We start from the raw sequence: 20,801 nt of genomic DNA, 5'->3' as shown, positions 1-20,801 counted from the left end.
ACTCTGGAGCTGTGTCCAGTTTGGTCTCCTGTGGCCTGAGCTGGTGGCTGACAGTGGCCCAGAAACTGCCTGGTTGAGGGAGAAGAGCCCGTACTGAAATCCACCCAGAGGAAGTTCTGGGGTTCCAAGAGGAGCTGGGAGGAGGCTGCTGGTTCTTGTGGTGTGGCAAGAAAAAAGGGATTGTGAGTCCTGAGACTCACATGGGAGGATGGCGCTCTATGGTATGGTTTATTGATAATGTATAATTAAGGAGGTTCCCTTCCTGACTTCCCAATGTCCCATCCCCATCCATCTTGCCATGGAAAAAGTCCAGTCTTGTCTTCAGCTGGGCCGGGGTGAAGGCCACTGCCCAGAGTTTATGTGCACTATTGAAGTATTTGTCCAGCCCAGCATCTAGCTTTCTTGATGTTGTCCATTGCTGTGTTTCAGTATTCAGGCTCCCTCCTGGAGGCCATGGAGAGAACAGGGGAGTGTACCTCGCAAGTATGCGTCACAAGGAAGAGAGAGAGAAAATTTCTTTGTTCCCCTGGAGTTATAACCAGGAGCTTGGATTTGGGATAGACCAGGTGCTTTCTCAAAATGACCAATCAACTTCTCAGGTTTTTGCAGGCTTTGGATAGGGTCCATCTCTCAGTTAGACTGACAGTTCTCTATGATCCAGCACCTCCCTCTGTATCCCTCAACAATCCAGTACAGGAGGGGGGAGGAAGGAGTGTTAATCCTCTTGACAGAGCAGTGCTGTGATCCCCTGGAGTGTGAAAAGCTGTAGCTTCCCGGTGAAGCAAATAGGCTCTCACTTCCCAGTTTATTAAGCTCAATGTCTACTCTCTGTTGCTCCCCTTCTCAATATTTAGCTCAACACCTACAGTAACACCTCTGTGTCCATAAGGAGATGAGTCTGGCTCTTTACTCAAGGGTTCTGCTGACCAAAGGGTGGAATTATTGATCTAAGATAAAGGTGATGATTTCCACACCCTGGTGCCTCAGCCAGAGGTGGGTCCTGAGGTTAACATAACAATGCCGATGTTGACAGTAATGGTAATATTATAATTGGTACTTAGTGAATAGTACTTACTTGCAGGCACAGCACTAGATAAATGATCCATTACCTGCAAGGTAAATAGTATTTTGCAGATGAGGAAAATGAAGCTCAGAAAGTTGTTGTGGTGACAAAGCTGGCAGAGGTGGGGGTCGGCCTGGTCAGAAAACTCTCATCTCACCTCCACCCATGTTCCCCTTGCCCTGTGCAAGTTGGCAGCCATGCTGGCCTCCTGGCTTTCTTGTTAAAGTGTCAGGCACATTCCTGCTCAGGAGAGTTTGTTTTTGTTGTTCTCTGAGCCTGGAATATTCTTCCCTCTTGTACTTACTAGTCTGGATGGCTCCTGCATGTCATTCAGATCTCTGCTCCAAGAGAGACCTTCCCTGATGACCCCACTGCTGGCTGTCACTCACTCCATCTCCTTACCTGCTCCTCACAGTAGTAAACACTATCTGACCCTATATTATTCATTTGTTTGTGTGCTCATTCTCTGGTTCACTCTATTAGAATAGAAAGCCCATGGAGGGGGGTGGGGGGCATTGTCTCTTAGTTAGAGCTGTGCCACCAACACCTAGAACACTATATGGGGATATAAGTAGATGCTTAATTCTTGATTTAAGAAAAGTGAATTAAATGAGCTGGGTTTGAAACAAAACAGAAGAGTGGAATCTTGTTAAGATAATAGAGGCCAAAAAGCCCCTTGCTGGCCAGGTCTTGTAGAAAAGGCTTATTCCTGGTGGTTATCCTGATACCACATCATGGTAGCCATTGGGCATTCTGGGAGGCAGGGTTAGCCCGGGGAGGTTGTAGACATGCAGGGAGGGACCACTTATCACAAATCTTTTCAGAAGCCATGCTTGGAACTGTTCGGAGGCATAAAGTGAAATCAGCCCACATCTTTTACTCTCATTTTATTGTGGTTTTTCATTTTTGACCAAGAGATGTTATTTATTAGCTTGCTTATTTGCCTGACTTAATGGATTTGCCTCCAAATGACCTTTGCCTGTTTCCCAAATCCAGATCCACCCTTGGAGGATAGAGATGTGTGAAGTCTCTGAAGATTATTCTAGAAGACAGTGTAGATGGAGTTTATGGCAGTGGTTTCGAAGGGGAACAGCATGTTTCACACATGTGCACACAAACACACACATGCACACACAATCAGGCAGACTGTAGTTAATCAGTAGCACTGTCCAAATATCAGCAGGCGATCTGGGCCACTCCTGAGCAACAGCCCTGCAAGCTCTGACTTCCAACAAGCAAGTCACACAAACCTAGATCTAGAGAAACCTAGAGGTGCTTTCTCATACGTCAAAGTCCTGGTCTGAAAGCCTGAACAAGTACTTTCTAATGGGTGTCATTGTTTTCTTTATTATGCTTATCTCAAGGACAGGTGGTCCATTTGTATCAATAACAATGTCCTTTCAAAGGCTCTTAATATTCTGTTGGTTGTGCAAGGCTGCGTTGTTTCTTCTTCTTCCAGGGACAAGTGAACCTGGTAGCACCTGCAGTAAGTCCCCAGGAAAGAACCAGCAGTTGAGGAGGCTGAGCTGAGGAACAGACCAGGGTCTTGTTCATCGCCTCAATCTGCCACTATTTATGGAGGGCTAGGTGTGGGGATATGGAGAGGCCCCAACAGTTTTGCTCTCTAGGGGCAAGTCCACTTAGGGGGATGGATTTGTGAGACTGCAGCAATTCTGCAGAGAGCAAGGGGGTGAGGATCAGGTGTTTATCAGTGTTACTGGAAAGGGAACCTTGCCCTGAGCGGGTCTGCCTAGGGCTTGCCGGTAGTGTGAGGGTTCTTGACTTCATGCAGGAGAGATTTCACAACATAAGTCCAGATGATTTTTAGAGGACATTTATTAAAGCTGGACACAGTGAAACAAGGAAGGGCCTAGGATAGAAGAAGCAACAGGAGAGGGACTAGGTGGGGAAATGAACCTAGGCTGGGCTGCTTTGGCTCACTAAGAGGTCAGAGAAAAGGGAGCCTTGGAAACAGGTTCAGAGAGTTAGTCCGGGATGAGCCCCTCCGCCCATTGCTCCCTGGTTGCAAACCTTGTGGGATCCCTCAGAGTTTAGGAGGTGCAGGCCTGTGGGAGAAGAAGAGAAGGAAGGGAGACATGCAGGCCTGTGTGTTCCTAGGAGGGAGAGCACAAGCTGGGACTTTCGTTTTGAGGGCTTTAAAGGCTGGCAGTTTAGGGAGGCCTTAGGGGAAGATCTCAATAGAATATTCATCAGTTTTATGCTGATGTACCAACCAACATGAGATTTATTCTCTTGACTTCATCTGTCCTTGGGTATGGTTGGCAAATGGCATTAATTGGATTTTTGCTATCTGTCTCCCTGAGTAGGCTGATTTAAGCTATTTACCCCCTCTGGTTGGGGAGAAGTGCAAATCATTTTACTCTTAAGTGTACTTGGTTACAGAAGATAGGATTTTGCAATTTACTAGATGGCTGTAAACTGCTTGGCTGTTTAACTCTCTGTCTCAGTTTCCCAGCCTGTCTCATCAGAAGGTGTCCAACAGGCAGCTGGATAAACAAGTCTGGACTTTGGGGAGAGGTCAGTGATGCACCCCATGGTGGCTGCAACCTTGTGTATGAGTGAGGTCATGCAGGATAAAAAGAGAGGAGAAAGGAGTGAGGGTGGTGTCCTAAGAAACCTGTGAATTTCACTGGTCCCCTACATTACTGAGTAAAAGGCCACTGTGTAATACCAGTGTTGCAGAGATAAATGTGTGGAATTGTTTCCCTTGTTGAAATGAATAAATTAGTCAAAACATAATTCCTTGTCTTCAAGGAGCTCACAGCCAGGTATCACAACCCAAAGTCACACACATGAAGCAATTAAAGAATAGTTCAAAACAGTGTTATTATCAAATGCTAAATTTCATGGAATAAGTTGAATCATGCTTCAGGCATTTGGAAAAATGGTTGCGGAATATAAGCTGGGAAGGCATCAGGATGGAAGTGAGACTGGAGCCCCCTCAAAGGAGGAAGTTGGGAAGAGAGCTTGGCTCTTTCCCCCCACCCCCCTATCAGCTGCATGACTTCGGGCCAGTGATTGAATGTCTCTGGGCCTCAATGTGTCCATTTGTCAACAAAAGGTCCTGGTCAACATGATCTATGGTGGCTCCTAGCCCATCTGTTATTCCCTGCTTCTGTGTCTTGAAAGAGTTGAGTCCGAATGAGGGTGGCATAGAAGAAAAGTGTTGGGGCCAGTTAGAACATCAGTGACAACATCGAGGGGCAAAAATGGACAGTGTCAATGTTCAGGTGTGAGTGGATATGGCCCCTTTTGAGCCCTTGCCATCTCCTTGCCTGGTTTGTTATCATTAATTTTTGACCAAGCAGTGGGCCCCGGGCATCAGTCCAGGCAGGAAGTAATGCCAGCCCTAGCACATGGCCATGGGAATGCAAGAGAGAGGCCAGACGGGAGGAATATTGTTCTGGAAGACATGGAAAATTGTGGTGACACATCAGGTGTGTTGGACATGGAAGGCACCTTTGGCCTGATACCCGCCTGACTCCAGGTTGGATGATCGAATGGTTTTTGAGTGGGGCCCTGAGCCCAAGATTCTGATCCTGTCTTTGAACCACCCTCTTGATTCTACCCAGACCCTCAGTATCAGTGACAAGGGTGCTTTCTTGGTTACCTGTGCCTGCTCTTGATGCCACCTTTGCCCCAGCTTAGGTATCAGTTGCTCATCCACAGACAAACTTGACTGAGCCAATATTTGTCACCTGGGATACAGGGGAAAAGGGGTGAGAAGGGCATCCCTGGCTCAGTGGCTAGGACGAGCAGGGCCATGGAGTTGCTGTGAGCAGGCTTTCTGTGGATGACAGAGACCACACAAACATTTTCAGGTGTCAAGGTATACGCTGAAAGGAACTCAGATAACAGGTATATTGAGATATTAGTTACATGCTATAATATTTACTCGTTGTAAGTGTACAGCTCAATGCTTTTCAGTAAGTTTCCAGAGTTGTATAATTATTACCATAATCTCATCACTCCACTCCCAAAGATTCTTCATGCCCATTTGCAGTTACTCCCCACTCCCATCGCCAGTGCTAGGGGAACACTAATACTTTTCCATCTATTTGCCTTTTCTGTGTATTTCATATACATGAACTTATACAATATGTGGTCTCTTGAGTCCAGATTCTTTCATTTAGCATATTTTAGAGGTTTATCCATGTTGTTCCATGTGCCAATACTTCATTCCTTTTTTATTTATGAAAAGTATTCCATTGTATGGCTACATTATATTTTGCTCATGAATTCACTAGTCGATGGATATTAACAAAGGGCCTTAGGTGCCATATTAGTCTAGTTGGGAGCTCCAAGAAGGAGGACCACAGTGAGATTGGCATGCAGCATTGCCAGTCTTACTCCACAAACAAAGATGTTCAAGAAATGCCCTGGACCTTATATTCTTTTAGTCAAATTATTTCAGACTCTGTGCTTCCCATCACACTGGTAGATGAGGGTTTCAGTCTCAATTAATGGATCTTCTTTCCATGATGACTATGCAAAGCTCTCAGAAGCCCCACTCAGAGCAAAGCTACTGTATTGTCCTTAGCCCCTGACCCTCTGAGGCCAGCCACATGCAGGTGCCCTGGACATGCACAAAGTTCTGGAGGTGGCAGCAGCTTTGAGTAGTAACTTTGTACTCCACATTCTTACCAAGACTTGATATTTTATCTTTTTAAGTTTTTGCCAATCTGATAAGCAAGTCATGGTATTCTGTTGTTTTAATGGGAGGAGATAATTACAGGAAAGAACACAGGAGGCAATATGTCAAATGCTCAGAAGTGGAGGCTAAGAAACTGCCTGTGAATGGAAACCTTTAGGACATCGGCTTTGGGACAGGCAGTGAGTGTGCTGAGGGCACTGGGCTAGCACAGACCTTGGGTAAAAAAAACTGGGTCCTGAATAGGAAATTAAGCATCTATGGGTAGTAGACCAAGAGTGCTAAAATTTCCCTTTTTTTTAAAGAATCTTGGAAGTGGTGTGCCTGGGGACACAACATAGCTCAAAGCCTGGTTGGGGAAGCAGGATGCAAGGAAGAATGTTAAGGGGACACCTGGCTCCTTGGGTCTGATCAACCCAGTTTCTCTCTGTTCCTCATCCTCCACCTTAAGCCACCAACGTAACTCAGTTGATAAGAGCGTCATAGCAATGCATCAAGGTTGCGGGTTTGTTATCTGGTCAGGGCACGTACAACAATCAACCAATGAATGCATAAATAAGTGGAACAACAAATCTCTCTCTTTCTCTCCCTCTTAAATTAATCAATAAATTTTTTTTTAAAAGACCTCACCCATGATTTCTAGTTACCCTCAAGATGAAATTCCAAGTTCTCCATCAGACCTCCCCTCCCCTTGGTCTCATTCCTGCCCCCTGCAGCTTTCTATGACTCTTTTGTCACACAGGCTTCATGCCTCATTGGCACCAGGCCACTTTCCCCATCACAGAGGCTTTGCACTTGCTGTTCCCAGGCCTGGCTGCACTGTCCCTCATTGCCCCCAGTAGACACACACTTCTGGCTAACTTCTTCTATCCATCCATTCCCTCTCCACTTGGAGGATCTTCCCTGACATGCCTCTCAGTATCAGGTACACTTCCTCTCTTGGCACCCTGTAATTTTCACTCACAGCAGTTAGCACAATTGTAATTATTTAGTTATTTTAATAACCATTTGTCTAATTTCTGTTTCTCTAACTAGATTATAAGCTTCATGTTGTTGTATCCCCAGTGGCTAATGGAATGCCTGGCATAAAGTTGGCATTCAGTAAATATTTTTTCATTGATGAATGAACAAGGTATAGCTACAAAGCAATGAACTGATGCCAAGTATCGTAAACAAATAACAATGTTTGTCCCTTCCTGCTGGGCGTGCCATTCCACCCTCATCTTGATTTATCAAATCTTCTCTTTCTCTAGTGTGCCCAATCCTAAGTGCCACTTGCTTGGAAAGCATTTATACCTCCTCTAGCCCAGTCTGTTCACTGATCTTTTCCACCCCTATAGCAGCTACTGGTAGAAGAAGAATGAAATAGGGAAGGAAATGAATGTAAGACTCTGTGATAGCCTTTCCCCAAACAACAGGGAGTGATTTCCTTTCTTTCAATGTCTCTCTACTCTTTCCCTGTGAATATACAGCTGTATTCCCCCTAATTTGCTTTGATTGCTCCCTTAGGAGCTGTCATGGAATCAATTAGATCAGTAGAATTATATGACTTGAGGTCACCCAGTGTGATTCCTCATTTTACAGATGAGAAAACTGAGGCCCAGAGAGGTTAATGGTTGAAACAATTACCTCTGTTGGGTCTTATAATAACAATCAGTGTCATTTTCTAAGATAAATGTTCTCAATATCCCAGCTCCACAAAAGTATAAATCCTCATTCTATTTAAAGACCTACTGGTGGTGACTGTCTCAGCACCAAGGTGAGCCCTGAAAGGCGGTCTTGCTCCCACACAGCAGCACTGCATTAGTCTTCTGTGGGTCAAGGACTCTGGCTGGGATCAGGCCCCTGCATAAATGGGGGCCACAGGCCTCATCTGCACACTGACAGAGTGGCCCCACATTCCTGCTGAGACCTTATATAGCATGAGTGAAATATGGTTCATGAGATCTGCTGTTCTTAAACAATTACAGAACAGCAAAATAAACCCATCCTTTCCTCAAAAGTCATGCAGGGTCAACTGGGAGAAAATAATTTCAAAACTGCCATGGAAAGGGAGAGAGGTCTGAAAATCTGAACAAAAATCACTGGCAGAGCTACGTCTTCTCCCAAATGTATTCGCTTTCTGGTTGCAAAAAACCAGGCAGGCAGAATGCAAGTTTAACAAACATATTTAAATAGAACATAACACACAGTCTTAAGGAACAAAAACTTGTTCCTCGATATCTAAAGCGTCATTGAGAAATTAAATCCCAAGTGAGGTCTGGCAGTGTGCAAGGGTCCCAGATGGAGCTCACCAAGGACTCGAGGCTGGAGGGGGGTGGGGGGGACCTGGGCACCTGAGAATGCTGGGAGGGACTGGGAAACAAGGGCCTGAGAAGAAGGGCCCTGGAAAGACTGCATTTCAGGTGACTCAGTGGCAGGGGCCAGGCAGCAGGAGTGGCTGCAAGGCCACTTTACAGGCCTGGGTGTTCAGGGCCAGCTCTCCATGTGCCTCTGTACCATGCCTGGCCTTGGGATAACTGGTGCATATTTGAAAGACAGCTTTGCCTTTGCCCTCCTCCTCCTACAAGGGGTTAATTCTGTGTGAGAAGCTACTATAGTGTATTTCCCATGCACACATAGTTGGCTTTTAGCTCTTTTAAGAAGAATACTAGTTTATATATTTCAATAATATAATAAACAATTAGCACGATATTTAAAGAAATGGGTACTCTTTGGTTTCTTTTGTCACCAGTGCTAAACAGTGAAGGATCTTAACCTATTTTCTCTTTTCACTTTAAGAAGTTGAATTTCTTCTATCCCTTATTTCTTTACTTAGAAAACACACTGAAACTTCCTGGGAATACCTCCAATTCTTGAGATTAGGGTCCTGAGAGCTCCCAGCTGCTTCCTTTCCCTGCACAGGAAGAAAGAATGACCCAGCAACTCTTCTTTGGCCCCTGGCCCAGAGTGGCTCAGTTCATGAAGCCAGCCCTTATGGACCCCTCCCCTTTCATATTGCTTGTTACTGAAATAAGTTATTCAGAGAATTTCTTTGGCCATTCAAAGCATTTCTTTCTATGTCTTCTCCTCCCCACCTTCTCTTAGGGCCACATGACCATGGATGAATTGAATAATGTTTTTTTTTTTTTTGCCTCTAAACTGAGGATAATAGTATCTAGTTCTATTGGGAACTGTTGGGAAGATTGAGAGATGTCACTTAATAAATGCATTGTTTCTCCTCTTCTTTTAACTTACAGGGCTGCTAAAAAGGAGAGCTCTCTTTTTCAACACAAAGACTGATCATCTCTCCCCTTTAAAGATGCTTTCCTTAATCCCTAAGTAACACATTCTCTTCCATCACATCTTTGCTTGAAATTTGCACAAAATGAAGCTTAATTTCCTCCATTAAGGATCTCTCTTAGCGGCCCCTCCTTTCACCAGTTTTATAGTCTATCTAGCTCTTTCAAAGAGTTGATGTTATAAAAACAAAAGTTTATGAGAATCTAAGTTTGTTGAGAAATTCTGGAAAGCTTTACATTCAGACCCTTTTCAGAGACAATAAAGGAGCTTCACCACAATAAATTAATTAGGTTCAGAAATTAGGATTTCCAAGGCGGGGCTGTCATGCTGTTGTACCCCTAACACACAGAGAGTGTACTAGGCTGCTGAGAGTGGAGGCTGTGTCTCGGAAGAATGTCCTTGCCATCATGTGAGGCTAAAGCTGCAGGTTGTTCCCATGGATGTGACAAACCATAGTCACAGCATGAGTTATGTGTTAGATGAACGGAAGCTTTCTAGAGTAAAGTCTGTTATAGTTGGGGGTGGGCTGCAGAGAAGTATTCTGAAGTCCACTTATAGGAAATTTTTAAAAGCAGGTTTAGGTGCCTATAGGACTATCAGCTGATTTCTCAGAGGGTGCTTTGCAGGCAGGAAGGGACTGGCAAGCAGTATTCAATGTGATGAAACACAACCTGCAACCAGGATTACTCTATCCAGCAAAGCTATCATTTAGAATGGACGGGCAGATGAAGTGCTTCCCAGACAAGGTGAAGCTAAAGGAGTTCATCATCACCAAGCCCTTATTATATGATATGTCAAAGGGACTTACTTAAGAAAAAGAAGATCAAAACTATGAACGCCAAATTGACAACAAACTCACAAATATCAACAACTGAATCTAAAAAATAAAAGCAAAATCTAACTAAGCAAACCAGAATAGGAACAGAATCATAGGTATGGGGATCATTTGGAGGGTTATCAGCTGGGAGGGGGAAGGGAGAGAAATGGGGAAATGGTGCAGGGATGAAGAAGCATAATTGGTTGCTACAAAATAGACAGGGAAAGTTAAGAATAAGATAGGAAAGGGTGAAGCCAAAGAACTTATATGCATGACCTATGGACATGAACTATGGGGGGTGGGATTGCTGGAGGGAAGGGGGTGCTGGGTAGAGGGGAACAAAGGGGGAAAAATTGGAACTAGTGTAACAACATAATCAATAAAATATACTTTAAGAAAAAGCAGGTTTAGGATCACAGTAGATGCGTTCATTTCTCAAGTGAAACAGGTAGACTGGTGAGCTCTTAAGACCCCCTTCCAGTGCCAGTCTCCTCTGCTCTGCTCTCTTTGTCTTCTCACTCTCTGTTTTCTATGTTTACATGTGTGTGCCTGTGGACTGCTTGGTACAGTGGGAAGAAGTCAGCGGCTATGATGAAAACCTGAACACCATCCGTACCTACCAGGTGTGCAACGTCTTTGAGCCAAACCAGAACAACTGGCTGCTGACCACCTTCATCAACCGGCGGGGGGCCCACCGCATCTACACGGAAATGCGTTTCACTGTGAGAGATTGCAGCAGCCTCCCCAACGTCCCAGGCTCCTGCAAAGAGACCTTCAACTTGTATTACTATGAGACTGACTCTGTTATTGCCACCAAGAAGTCAGCCTTCTGGTCTGAGGCCCCCTACCTCAAAGTAGACACCATTGCTGCCGATGAGAGCTTCTCCCAGGTGGACTTCGGGGGAAGGTTAATGAAAGTCAACACAGAAGTCAGGAGCTTTGGGCCTCTTACTCGGAATGGTTTTTACCTCGCTTTTCAGGATTATGGAGCCTGTATGTCTCTCCTTTCTGTCCGTGTCTTCTTCAAAAAGTGTCCCAGCATTGTGCAAAACTTTGCAGTGTTCCCAGAGACCATGACAGGGGCAGAGAGCACATCTCTGGTGATTGCTCGGGGCACATGCATTCCCAATGCAGAGGAGGTGGACGTACCCATCAAACTCTACTGCAACGGAGATGGGGAGTGGATGGTGCCCATTGGACGCTGCACATGCAAGCCTGGCTACGAGGCTGAGAACAGTGTGACCTGCAAGGGTAAGCTCTGGGACCCCTTGAGACCTCTGCTTCTTGCCCACCTGGGGTATGGCCAAGTCTGCAAGGTTTCCCACCTCTAGCTCTGGATCATATAGGAATGGAAGAGTCCAGTGGGTCTTATATTATAAAGCTCTGGGGAATCTTTATTCCCCATGCTAGGCCTGATTATTTTCCAATTGTGTACAACCAGAATGTCCATATTTGTGGTTGGGAAAGAGATGTGAAGAATTCTAAATGATGGATGATAACTTAACCACTCAGTTATATCTAGTTTTGGGATATTAACATATTCTCTCTCTGTGTCTTTTTACACACACACACACACACACACACAAACACACACACACAACTGCATCTTGTCCAGCTTTGTGCTCTGAGGCATAGAGAATTTGGGATTTGGGTTGTCATGGACAGTTCACTCAAGGGTAATTGAGAAGTGACTGAATTTGGAAAATATTTTAGTTCATTTCAGTCCAGCTCCCACAACACTCATCTTGGTACTAAACCCATGTAGCTCATTAACTGAAAGCCCTCTGGCTTGGCTGTCTTCCTCCAGAGGCTCAATGCCAGGCTCTGGGGCAGGGAGGGGCATAGCTTTGGTGTGCCCTGAAAAGAGCTGAAGCTATTGGAATGGAGGCCAGATGGTATCATGAGTTGTAATACATTTGCTTCTGAATGATACAGAGTGATGCAGACTTTGCAGTTGGTGGAGGTCAGGGTGCTGTGTGCTCACATAGGCTCTTGCTCCGTCCAAAGGAGCAAAAGTCTAATAAGTGGCAATCAGTATGCTGATCTGGCTCTACATTCAGTCTTCTCTGGGAGTGAATATAAGCTCATCTGTTGCCTAGGTGCATAGAAACTGAACATGGGGACAGGGTTGGGGAAGAGAAAACTGCTTTCCTTTATTAAATTTTGTTGGTGGCCTTTAAAGTTTCAGACTTTCAAAAGCAAGTCTTCCTATATGCATCTCAGCGGTGACCATCTTGACCCTAACCCATCACTCAAGTGATCTCGGTCTTTTGGGGACAACTTGGAGTTGGGGGGGCTATATTAGCTCCTCTTTCTTCAACATAAGCCTCATGCCATCTGTCCTCCTTGCCATCATCCTCATCCCATCTGAGCACCTAACTATTCCCTGCATGTCTCCTTCTTCACTCAAGTTGCTCCCCAAACACCTGCAGGCAAAGCGCCAGGCACAGATAGGATTGTTAATGCCCATCAGCTCTGCGATCCTTTGGACTCAGCTAATTGGCTGGGCTGGGGCCTCACACAGACTTTCTGAGGCCTGCTGAGACAAGAGAGCTATGCCTTTGTGTCTTTATCGGATTTCTTGGTTATGTACCCATAATGGATGGTGTGGAAGCGGAGGGGAGAGAGTGCCAGATCAGGCAATGAATCAATGCAGACAGTTTTAAAACCAGCCAGGCCTGGTCCCAGAGTATTCCTCTTTGTCCCATTGGTTGGAGGAGGGGTGGGAGGCACCCTCTTTGGCATTTGTCAGGGTCTGAGTGGGGACCCAGGCACCGGGCTGAGTTTTAAAGGGACAGGTGCAGCAGCTTCCAGGCATGCTTGTGACGGCACGGGTAATTTCTCCAGGCCTCAGAGGGCGGGTGGCCATGCCATACTTGCTGGCTGGGCCCTCTTGTTTATTCTCATTATTTCGTGAGCAGAACGGCAGGAACCTGTGCAAGCATTGATTGGTTCTGATTTAATTGGGACTCTGGGAACAGGCTCATTTCTTTGGGTTAATTGGAACTTTTCTCTTTTGGGGGGTTCTGCTGTCTGTGCTGCTTGCCAGTCACCACCTCCTGTGATTGTCCTGCGAGGGCCTATGGGGACAAATATTTAAATCCAAGTGGTTTCATTCCATTCTCCCTCTTCAGCCCCACCTCCTCTGGATTTTTAGGGGACATCTCTAATCCAAAGCTATTGTGAACCTGGCTTGAATTTACAAACTGCTTCTTAGAGCAAACTCATTGGAGTGTGGAGGAAATGGGAGCCCAGGGTACCATCCCTTTGCTATTTCAGAAGCAGAGGCAGCCACATTTTGGTGGCATTTCTGAGAGTGGTAAGCAGCAATCAGGTGGCATCAGGGGTCCTGCTGCCCATTAGCCTGGCTGAGCTCAGTGCCCAGGATGAGAAGAGAACACCCCTTCTTTCCTGTCTCAAGAACTTGAAGCTATGTCTTCCAAATTCTTTGCCCTTGGCTTTGCTGATAGCTGAGCCAGACCTCCCTTCCCAGGGCTTACAACAGGTTTCCCCCAGGAGGAGAGGGGGCAAGGGGCATAGATGGTTATCTTGGGAGAGCTCCGCATCCTTTGGTTTGGGATGGGCAGTGTGTGTGGATGGATTTGCGCCTGGGGCCATGGTGTGTCTCCAAGGGGAGGTGCCTACCCATTTTGGGTGCTCAAGCTGTCACATGGGCACTGTGGCCATTCACAGCAGTTCTGGGGTGTTACAGCCAATCCTCATGAGGCCAGGAGCACAGAGCAGAGTGAATGCCAGGGAATTGTGAGTGAGAAACAGCAAGCCTCCATTAGCTGTCCTGGAGAAGGAAGGAGAAGGAAGGCAAGTTACTCTCTCCCAACACAGCCCTGAGACTTGATGCCCTGGAGCCAGAATGGTAAAGCCTGGATGATTCTGTGATTCACACAGTCATGTAGGCCTGGTAAAATTTTTTTTTATGGATATTAAATCTGAGCCTTTGCCTGGGTTCAATCTACAGAATGGTAGAAAGAATATCCTTTATATTATTTTTCTGGCATGACAGACTTTCATGATGGACAGGAACCTTCTTCTCCTGACTTTCATTTTGTATCTGCTAAACTCTCTCCTGTCAAAGTCATGGTGACCAGTTGCTTGTTGTGCAGAAGCACCTGGAGACCAATTAGGCCGCCCAGCCAGTAAAGAGTGGTCCTGACCTAGAGCTGTTTCTGTTGTGAGGAGGGAGGATGGGAACAGGAGTTGGGGACAAGAAGAGGAAGCTGTGTGGAGAGGTTGCAATCAGGATGTGTGACAAGCAGCTCACACATTTTCCTGAGGGCTCCATGGCCCAAGGCCTGTTCCCAACTCATTCTTTCTGCACACACAGGTTGGGCTCATCAGGCAGAAGCACAGCAGCCAGCTGACCCTGCCAGTGACTCTGACCCCATCATGCATTTGTCTCTGTGAAATTGTTAATTACTAGGAAAATGGCCCATCTGCCTTTACTTCAACTTTCATGCTCATGGCACTGTGGATTAATGAGAAATCATAACTTTGTCTTTACCTGCCCCCATACCTTCCCTGCTCAGGTTGATGGCTAAGTCAGTTCTCTGTGTAGGTCCCTGTAGCCTTCTTGTCTCTGGGCCAGGGAAGCCACGATTGGGTGCTCTGCAAGCTCTCTCTGTGCCATGAAGCCTAAAATATTGCAGGCTGAATTTGGTCTCAGGGTGGGAGAGGACAAGGGCTGATATTGACAGTTGCTAGGGGGAACCTGGCATGAGCAGGCCCCTTACCTGTCTGTTAGAAACTTGGGGGCTACAGTATCTCATATGGGTACCCATGGAGGGGCCCCAGGTGTTGGGATAGCCTCTGGCAGCCAGGTCCTAGCTGGGCAGTGTACCCATTTGGGGCTTGGATCTGCTTCTGCCCCTGAGTGCTCCCTGAGAGGATAGCTTTCCTTCCCAGGCACAGAAGGTCTCTGGAGCTTCCAGAAGGAGCTGCCTCATGAACCTTCCTCTAGCCACTGTCAGGAGTCAGGAAATGACAATGCTCTACATAAACTTCCGTGCCATCCTCCCTTGCTCTTGCCCCTGAGGGTGTCCAGGCCAGCCCTGGCTCACCACTGACCTATGGTGCCTAGGCTTTCATTCTTGGTGCTGTCACCTGCAGGGTGGCTGCAGGTAGATGAAAAGGGGAAGCAAGTGTGTCCAGGTGGAAGAGGCCTAACCTAAAGAGGAGCTGGTCTTAGTCCTGGCTCCGCCATGAAATTCTGGGTGGTTTTTAGTTAAGTCCTTTACTATTCACAGTCCTGTCTTCTCTGCCTACTTCTCAGCGTGTATGCAAATCAAGTAGGATAATGGATATGAGAATGCTCTGTTCTCCAGGCAATGCCATATATTGCCAGTTGCCATTGCCCTTAAGCCCTAAAGTACATTTTCTGACTCTGGTGACTAAGGGATAAGATTCTGGAATGAAGTTGGCAGGTGATATTCCCACCCAGAGAGATAGGTCAGCAGGAGTCCTGAACCTCAGTCATTACCTGCCTGCACCTGCCCAGTTCCAGCTCCATGACTGTCAAGCAGTGGCCAGTGAAATCAGCACACAGGTGTGATCCACTGTCTCTCAGCACATCAATGGGTCAAGTTAACACACGTTTGAAAGGTGTGGCTCATGAGTCCTGCTTCAAGGCAGGTGGTCTCAGCAGGTGGTCTTTGTGAGCTGGAGGTCTGAGACGGGGGAAGAAGACTCCCTAAGCCCAAGAGAGAATGATGGCCATCTGGAAGTAGTGATTCTTGATCCCAGGGTGGATGTGAGAACCCACAGGGCAGATCTTATAAATTGACATCTCAGGTGCTCCATTCTGAGACTGTAATAGATGGGTCTGTTTGGGGCTTAGGCTGATAACCCCAAGTATAAGTTCTGTAAGCTCCACACCAGGACCATTTCTGTAGCTGGAGTTGAGAAGAAGGGGGCTCCAAGGGAGGTCACTATAGGCATCCTTGGGCTTGTGGGATTAGTAGAAACTCCTAGGGACCTGAGTTTCTCAGGGGACATAGAAGGAGTCTGGGAGCAGGCGGTGCAGGGACAGGCTGGAGGCTCAGTGGACTGAACATGAGGCTGATACGGAGGAGATGCTGAGCACATCATCGCTCCTTGAGTAGGGGCTGGGGCTGTGGGGAGGCCATGCAGGACCCTGCTGAGGGCAGACGGGATAAATGTGGCACCTCTGCTGCTAGGGAGCCTGAGAAGGGCTCTGGGCAGAGCAGACGGGGACAGAAAGCTGAGAGTGGACTGTCAGGAAAGAGCAGCCTTGCCTGCAGCTGGTCAGCACCAGCTGTTCACTCAGGACTGCCCTCTGAACAGCAGGGGTGCTGCCTCTGTGCTCGAGGGCACATCAAACCCTCAGGATTCCCATACCTGCTCATGGCCGGCCAGTCAGAGTCAAGGCTGAGGATTTAGGCTCTGTAACTGGGAAGCCACATGGATTTCTCAGGGGCTCTCAGGTCAGCTAAGACCAGTTCAACTCTGGATGTTGACAGTAAGGCCTTGACAACTCCTAAAGAACTAAGCAGTTCCTGGTTCATCTGTCTCCCCATTTAGTGTCTCTCATGCTCTCATGTATCTGTCAAAACCGTGAGTTGGGCCTGAATCCTCTCAGTCATGGTTATGGTCATGGACACTGCCTGGTATAGCCCTCCCTTGGCACTCCTCAGGCCAGATACCTCCCTGTCTTCTCCTCCAAGGTCTTTCCTCCTTCTGCGGCTTCTTCTTCACTTCTCTCCTCTCTCCAAATGGGGACTTTTTTCCTTGGTAATTTTCCACCTACATGTAAATTCTTTCATGCCTGGAAACCCAAGGGACATTTTGCACCTTTCAACAGTTTCAGTGCCTTTGTCAACTTGAGCAGCTGAGATGAGCCAATTTATAAGCCTAGGGGAGTTGAGACGAAAAATCTGCAGGATACGAAGGTAGAGAAAAATGTGTCTAATTTAGTTTCTCTCGGCAAAAAAAAAGTTTCTGGGGCCTATTTTCATTTTCCTTAGGGTTGTTGGCCCCAGCTCTGGGTCTCCACCTGCGTCCTTATCCTGAATGCTGAAAGAGAAGGTGGAGTCTAGTGGGAGTAGGAAATGTGTGTGTGTGTGTGTGTGTGTGTGTGTGTGTGTGTGTGTGTCCCCTGTGCTAGCAGATGCATTCAAGGGCACTGAAGAATTCTTCTTGCTCTCTCTGGCCCATCAGCGGTTGGCTGGTGAGTGAGAGGAAGACCATAGCCCAAACAGCCTCCTCTCAAACCCCAGGGAGATCAGCTCTCTTCAGGGCCCAGGGAGGCCAAGGTCATTAACACCACAGCACTGTAAGATGAGCTTCAGAATAGGATTTCCCAACAGGTTATTTCATTTACAAACCTCTAGGGCCTCCTCTGCTTCCCATGGTGGTGTACCCAGCTCTCTCCAGAGAGGAAGCCAATGTAATTGGCTGGATGTAATGGGCTGTGACACCAGCAGGAGCCACAGCAAGCAGAGCTGGATGGATGCCCCTCTGCCACACTGACTCCTGCATGAAGGACGTGGGGACTCAGTCCCAGGCTCTGGTGGTAGCAGAGGATGGCAAGGGCGCAGAAGGAAGGGGAAGTTCAGAACTGCCCATTCTGCCTTTGAAAGACATGGGTGGAAGCACCCAAATCCCATTGGTGTTGACCAAACAATCATGATTCTCCCAGGTCATTGCTAGCTAGAGTTACTGAGAGTGATTTGGCAAGTTCTGTGCACGAGAGCTGTCCTGGGTGGGAGTCCATGACTTAATAAATGCGTGTTATCAAAGATGCCAATGAAGGCACCATCTGGTTATTACTGAGGTGGCGTGGTTAGTAGAAAACAGGCTAGCTGTCTAGCTAGGGCCCTGATGCCACCACTTCCTGCACTATCATTGACTGATGAAGAATTATAGTCTGAAACTGCCCAAGGTGGGGTGAGAGTGTAGGAGATGCTGAGATACCATTGATTCTCACCTCTTCGTTATCCAGAGATAATGCCAGGAAGCATTATCTAAAGAGCCCCCGCTAGTTGATGTCATAGCCAGGATTGGAACCCAGGTCTAGAGAGGTCACCATCTGCCTCTGCTTCTGAGACTGGATCTTGTTGAAATTAACTGGCCTTAGAGGCACAACATGTCTAACTTCTTTCAGCTGTTCTCTATGAATACTCTGTCTTATGTCTCTATTGCCCCTTGTTTTTCTTGGGTTTTGGGTATGCCCTGGAGTCCTGTTCTGTGGTTGTATGTTTCTGCACTGTAGAAGCATATAGCCATAGCACAGAACTTGTGTTGACTGTTACCATCTTCCTTTGAACCTGTCTGGAAGAGGGTGCACAGCTTCTCAGTGGGTGAAACTTTGTGCTTACAGAAAAGGACAGAGGGAAGGTGGCCAGACTACAGGCTGGAGGCCTGGTTGTGGCTCTCTAATCCACATTGAGGACCAGCATGGGCTCGTAGGGCTGAATCCACTTAGACAGAGCTGTGGTCAGACTTCCCTCTCTGCTTTCTTGTTCCTGTCACTTTCTGGAGCCGGACAGTTTCTTTCTGCAGAACTTGAGCACAAGCATCTATCTGCACAGACTTCCTCTCCTGGAAGGGGAACCACCACTTTTGAGTTTGAGGCATGGTTGTGAAAAGTCATACTGAATTGGAGCCTGTCTGGAGTGGGATCCTTTAGTTCTGGACCCTGGGGAGCTCTGAGGGTCTGAGTGCTATTTCCACTGCTTTGTGGCCATTGACAAGCTGTGTTGACAGTGCCCAGGGCTTCTGGGTCTCAGTTCTCTCTCAAGGCAACGGGGCAAAGAAGGCCTAGAAGAGTCCACCCAGGACTTTTGCAGATAGAGAAGGAAAATACCCCAAACTTGGCCAAAATGCCAGGGACAAGCCTTATTTTTCCAACAGGGCTTGGACAGGGACATTGAGAAAGGGGCAGTCTTGGCCTTTCCTTAGGGTGGGGCGGGGGTGGGTCTTTGTCTATAGATGTCCTACCTATATTTTCCTTGCTAGCTGAGCTAAGAGCTTGAGTACCAGTTACCTGGGAAAGTAACTGGACCCTCCACTTTTGTTTCGAGGGCCAATTAATAAGGCAGAGCAGGAAAATCCTGGGGAGATGTGGCTTCGTACAGAGGAGTATGTCTGGGTCTTCTCTAGGAACTAACCCATATGACAGAGAGCATCCTGCCTTCCTGGGTTCCTATGCAGTCTACCGCAGGGTGAGTCTGTGCATTGCAGGTATGCAGTACTCATCCTCCAGTGTGTACAAGTGTATGTATGCATGTGTGTGTGCATTCTCATGGCCAGGGAGGTCAGGAGGAAATCAACTCAGCCCCATCAGGCCCTGCAGATGCTGTTGAGATGGAGGCACTGTGTGGAGCCTCTTGGAATCACAGGATAGAAATGCAGGGCCAGGGAAGGCCAAGCCCAGCTCTGTTAAGGGTTTTCATTGAGGATAGAAGAAGGGCTGGACAAGGATGCAGGCACTTTGGTTTCTGACTTGTTCCTAGTCTTTGTCTGGAATGGCCCCTCAACCCTATGGACACACATTTGTAGGAGGGGCTGGAGCTACCTGGTCACTGGGTATGACCCTTGGGAGTCTGCTCTAGTCACGTCCTTGCATGCCTGAGCAGTTCTGGCCTCCAATTCTCCAGTCAGGTTGGGTTCCCCTTATGAGTTCATGTGGAGTGAGCAGTCCCTGTTCTCATTCTTTCTTCAGGTACTTACTGGGCACCTACTCATGCCAGGCCCTTTATACTATGGGCTCAGATTGAACACTTTTATTTCTAAGAATTTGCTACATTCTTAGCTCATAGAAAGTGCTTGCCATGTCCAGAGGACATGGGGGCCACGGTGGCTCTGCTGCCGTGGAGGACCTCATGGAGGATGGCTTCTCCCAGCTAGATGAGACCTCTAAGGACAGTGAGTCTAGCCCACTGGATGACACTGACTTTGCTTTCCCACAGCTTTTAGACACCTCCAAGGATGGGACATTCAGATCTTGAGGCAACTCTACCTCCTAGTATTGAAATGAATCCAGGGGCCTACTGCTTTAGTCGCTGAGGTGAAACTTTCATACAAATCTCTCTTATCCCGAGTTACCTTTTGTTGTTGTTATTATTTTTAAAATGTTTTGAACAGGTAATACATGTGAAAAGTAAGCTTTTCTTCCACTGTGGTCCTCACCAGGGTCCCTCACTGTTATAGTTTCTGATATTTGCTTGCAGAGAGGGTCCATGCACTTGCATGCCCAGAATATGGACATACTTTCTCCTTCTACATAGGGACAAAGTGCAGAGCTTTCACCTAGTTCCCCCACACCTTTTCTTCTTAACAATGAAGGTTTACAGTGGTTTGATTTTATTACATAGAAATCTGCCTCATTCTTTACAGTGATTGTGTAGTATTGTACTTCTATTTGATTGGTCTTTCATTTATATATATTTAGGTTGCTCCCTGTTTTTTGTTATTTCTAAACAATGTTTCATCAAACATCCTTTTGCATTCATCTTTGTGCTTAAGTGTGAACGAGCATATGTGTGAGACAAATTTATTAATTTATTCAATGAATATGTGTTGGAGACTTTCTATGTGCCAACTGCTTTTCTAACAGCTAAGGATGAATAAATTTTTAGAAGTGAAATTGCTGAATCAGAGTGTATAAATGTTTAATTTTGATAGATATTCCCCAAACAGTCCTCCAAAAAAGGCATTTTTCTACCAATTTTTGCTCCCACCAACAATGTATGAGTTCCTATTTCCTATACCTTTGCCAAGATAATAAAATACCAATCATTTTTATCTTTGCCAATCTGATAGGTGAAAACCAGCATCCCACTGTGGCTTCAATTTGCCTTTGTCTTACTATGAGGACCATTTAAACATGGCAGGGTTCCATGGCAGAGTTGCCCTGCTCATGAGTTGAGACGCAAGCTTTCCTATATAACGCATCATTAAATTAGGTGATTTGCGTGTTGCAGGCAGTTTGG

General features: G+C 46.7%; 1 protein-coding gene across 1 annotated transcript in view; it reads left to right on the top strand.

Annotated features, from left to right (window-relative positions):
* LOC150005075 (ephrin type-B receptor 1-like) overlaps nt 1-20,801 on the top strand; it is an 82,756-nt gene that overhangs the window by 15,579 nt on the left and 46,376 nt on the right. The window contains exon 3 of the mRNA XM_090284939.1: nt 10,404-11,085. Within this exon, the coding sequence (XP_090141065.1) occupies nt 10,404-11,085 (682 nt within the window). The remainder of the gene's footprint in view (nt 1-10,403; nt 11,086-20,801) is intronic.

This window comes from Furipterus horrens, unplaced genomic scaffold, assembly GCF_987537825.1.
Source record: "Furipterus horrens unplaced genomic scaffold, mFurHor1.1.pri manual_scaffold_7, whole genome shotgun sequence".
NCBI classification, from domain to species: domain Eukaryota; kingdom Metazoa; phylum Chordata; class Mammalia; order Chiroptera; family Furipteridae; genus Furipterus; species Furipterus horrens.
The sequence above is the reverse complement of the archived record's forward strand: the minus strand, read 5'-3'. Positions and strand labels throughout refer to the sequence as shown.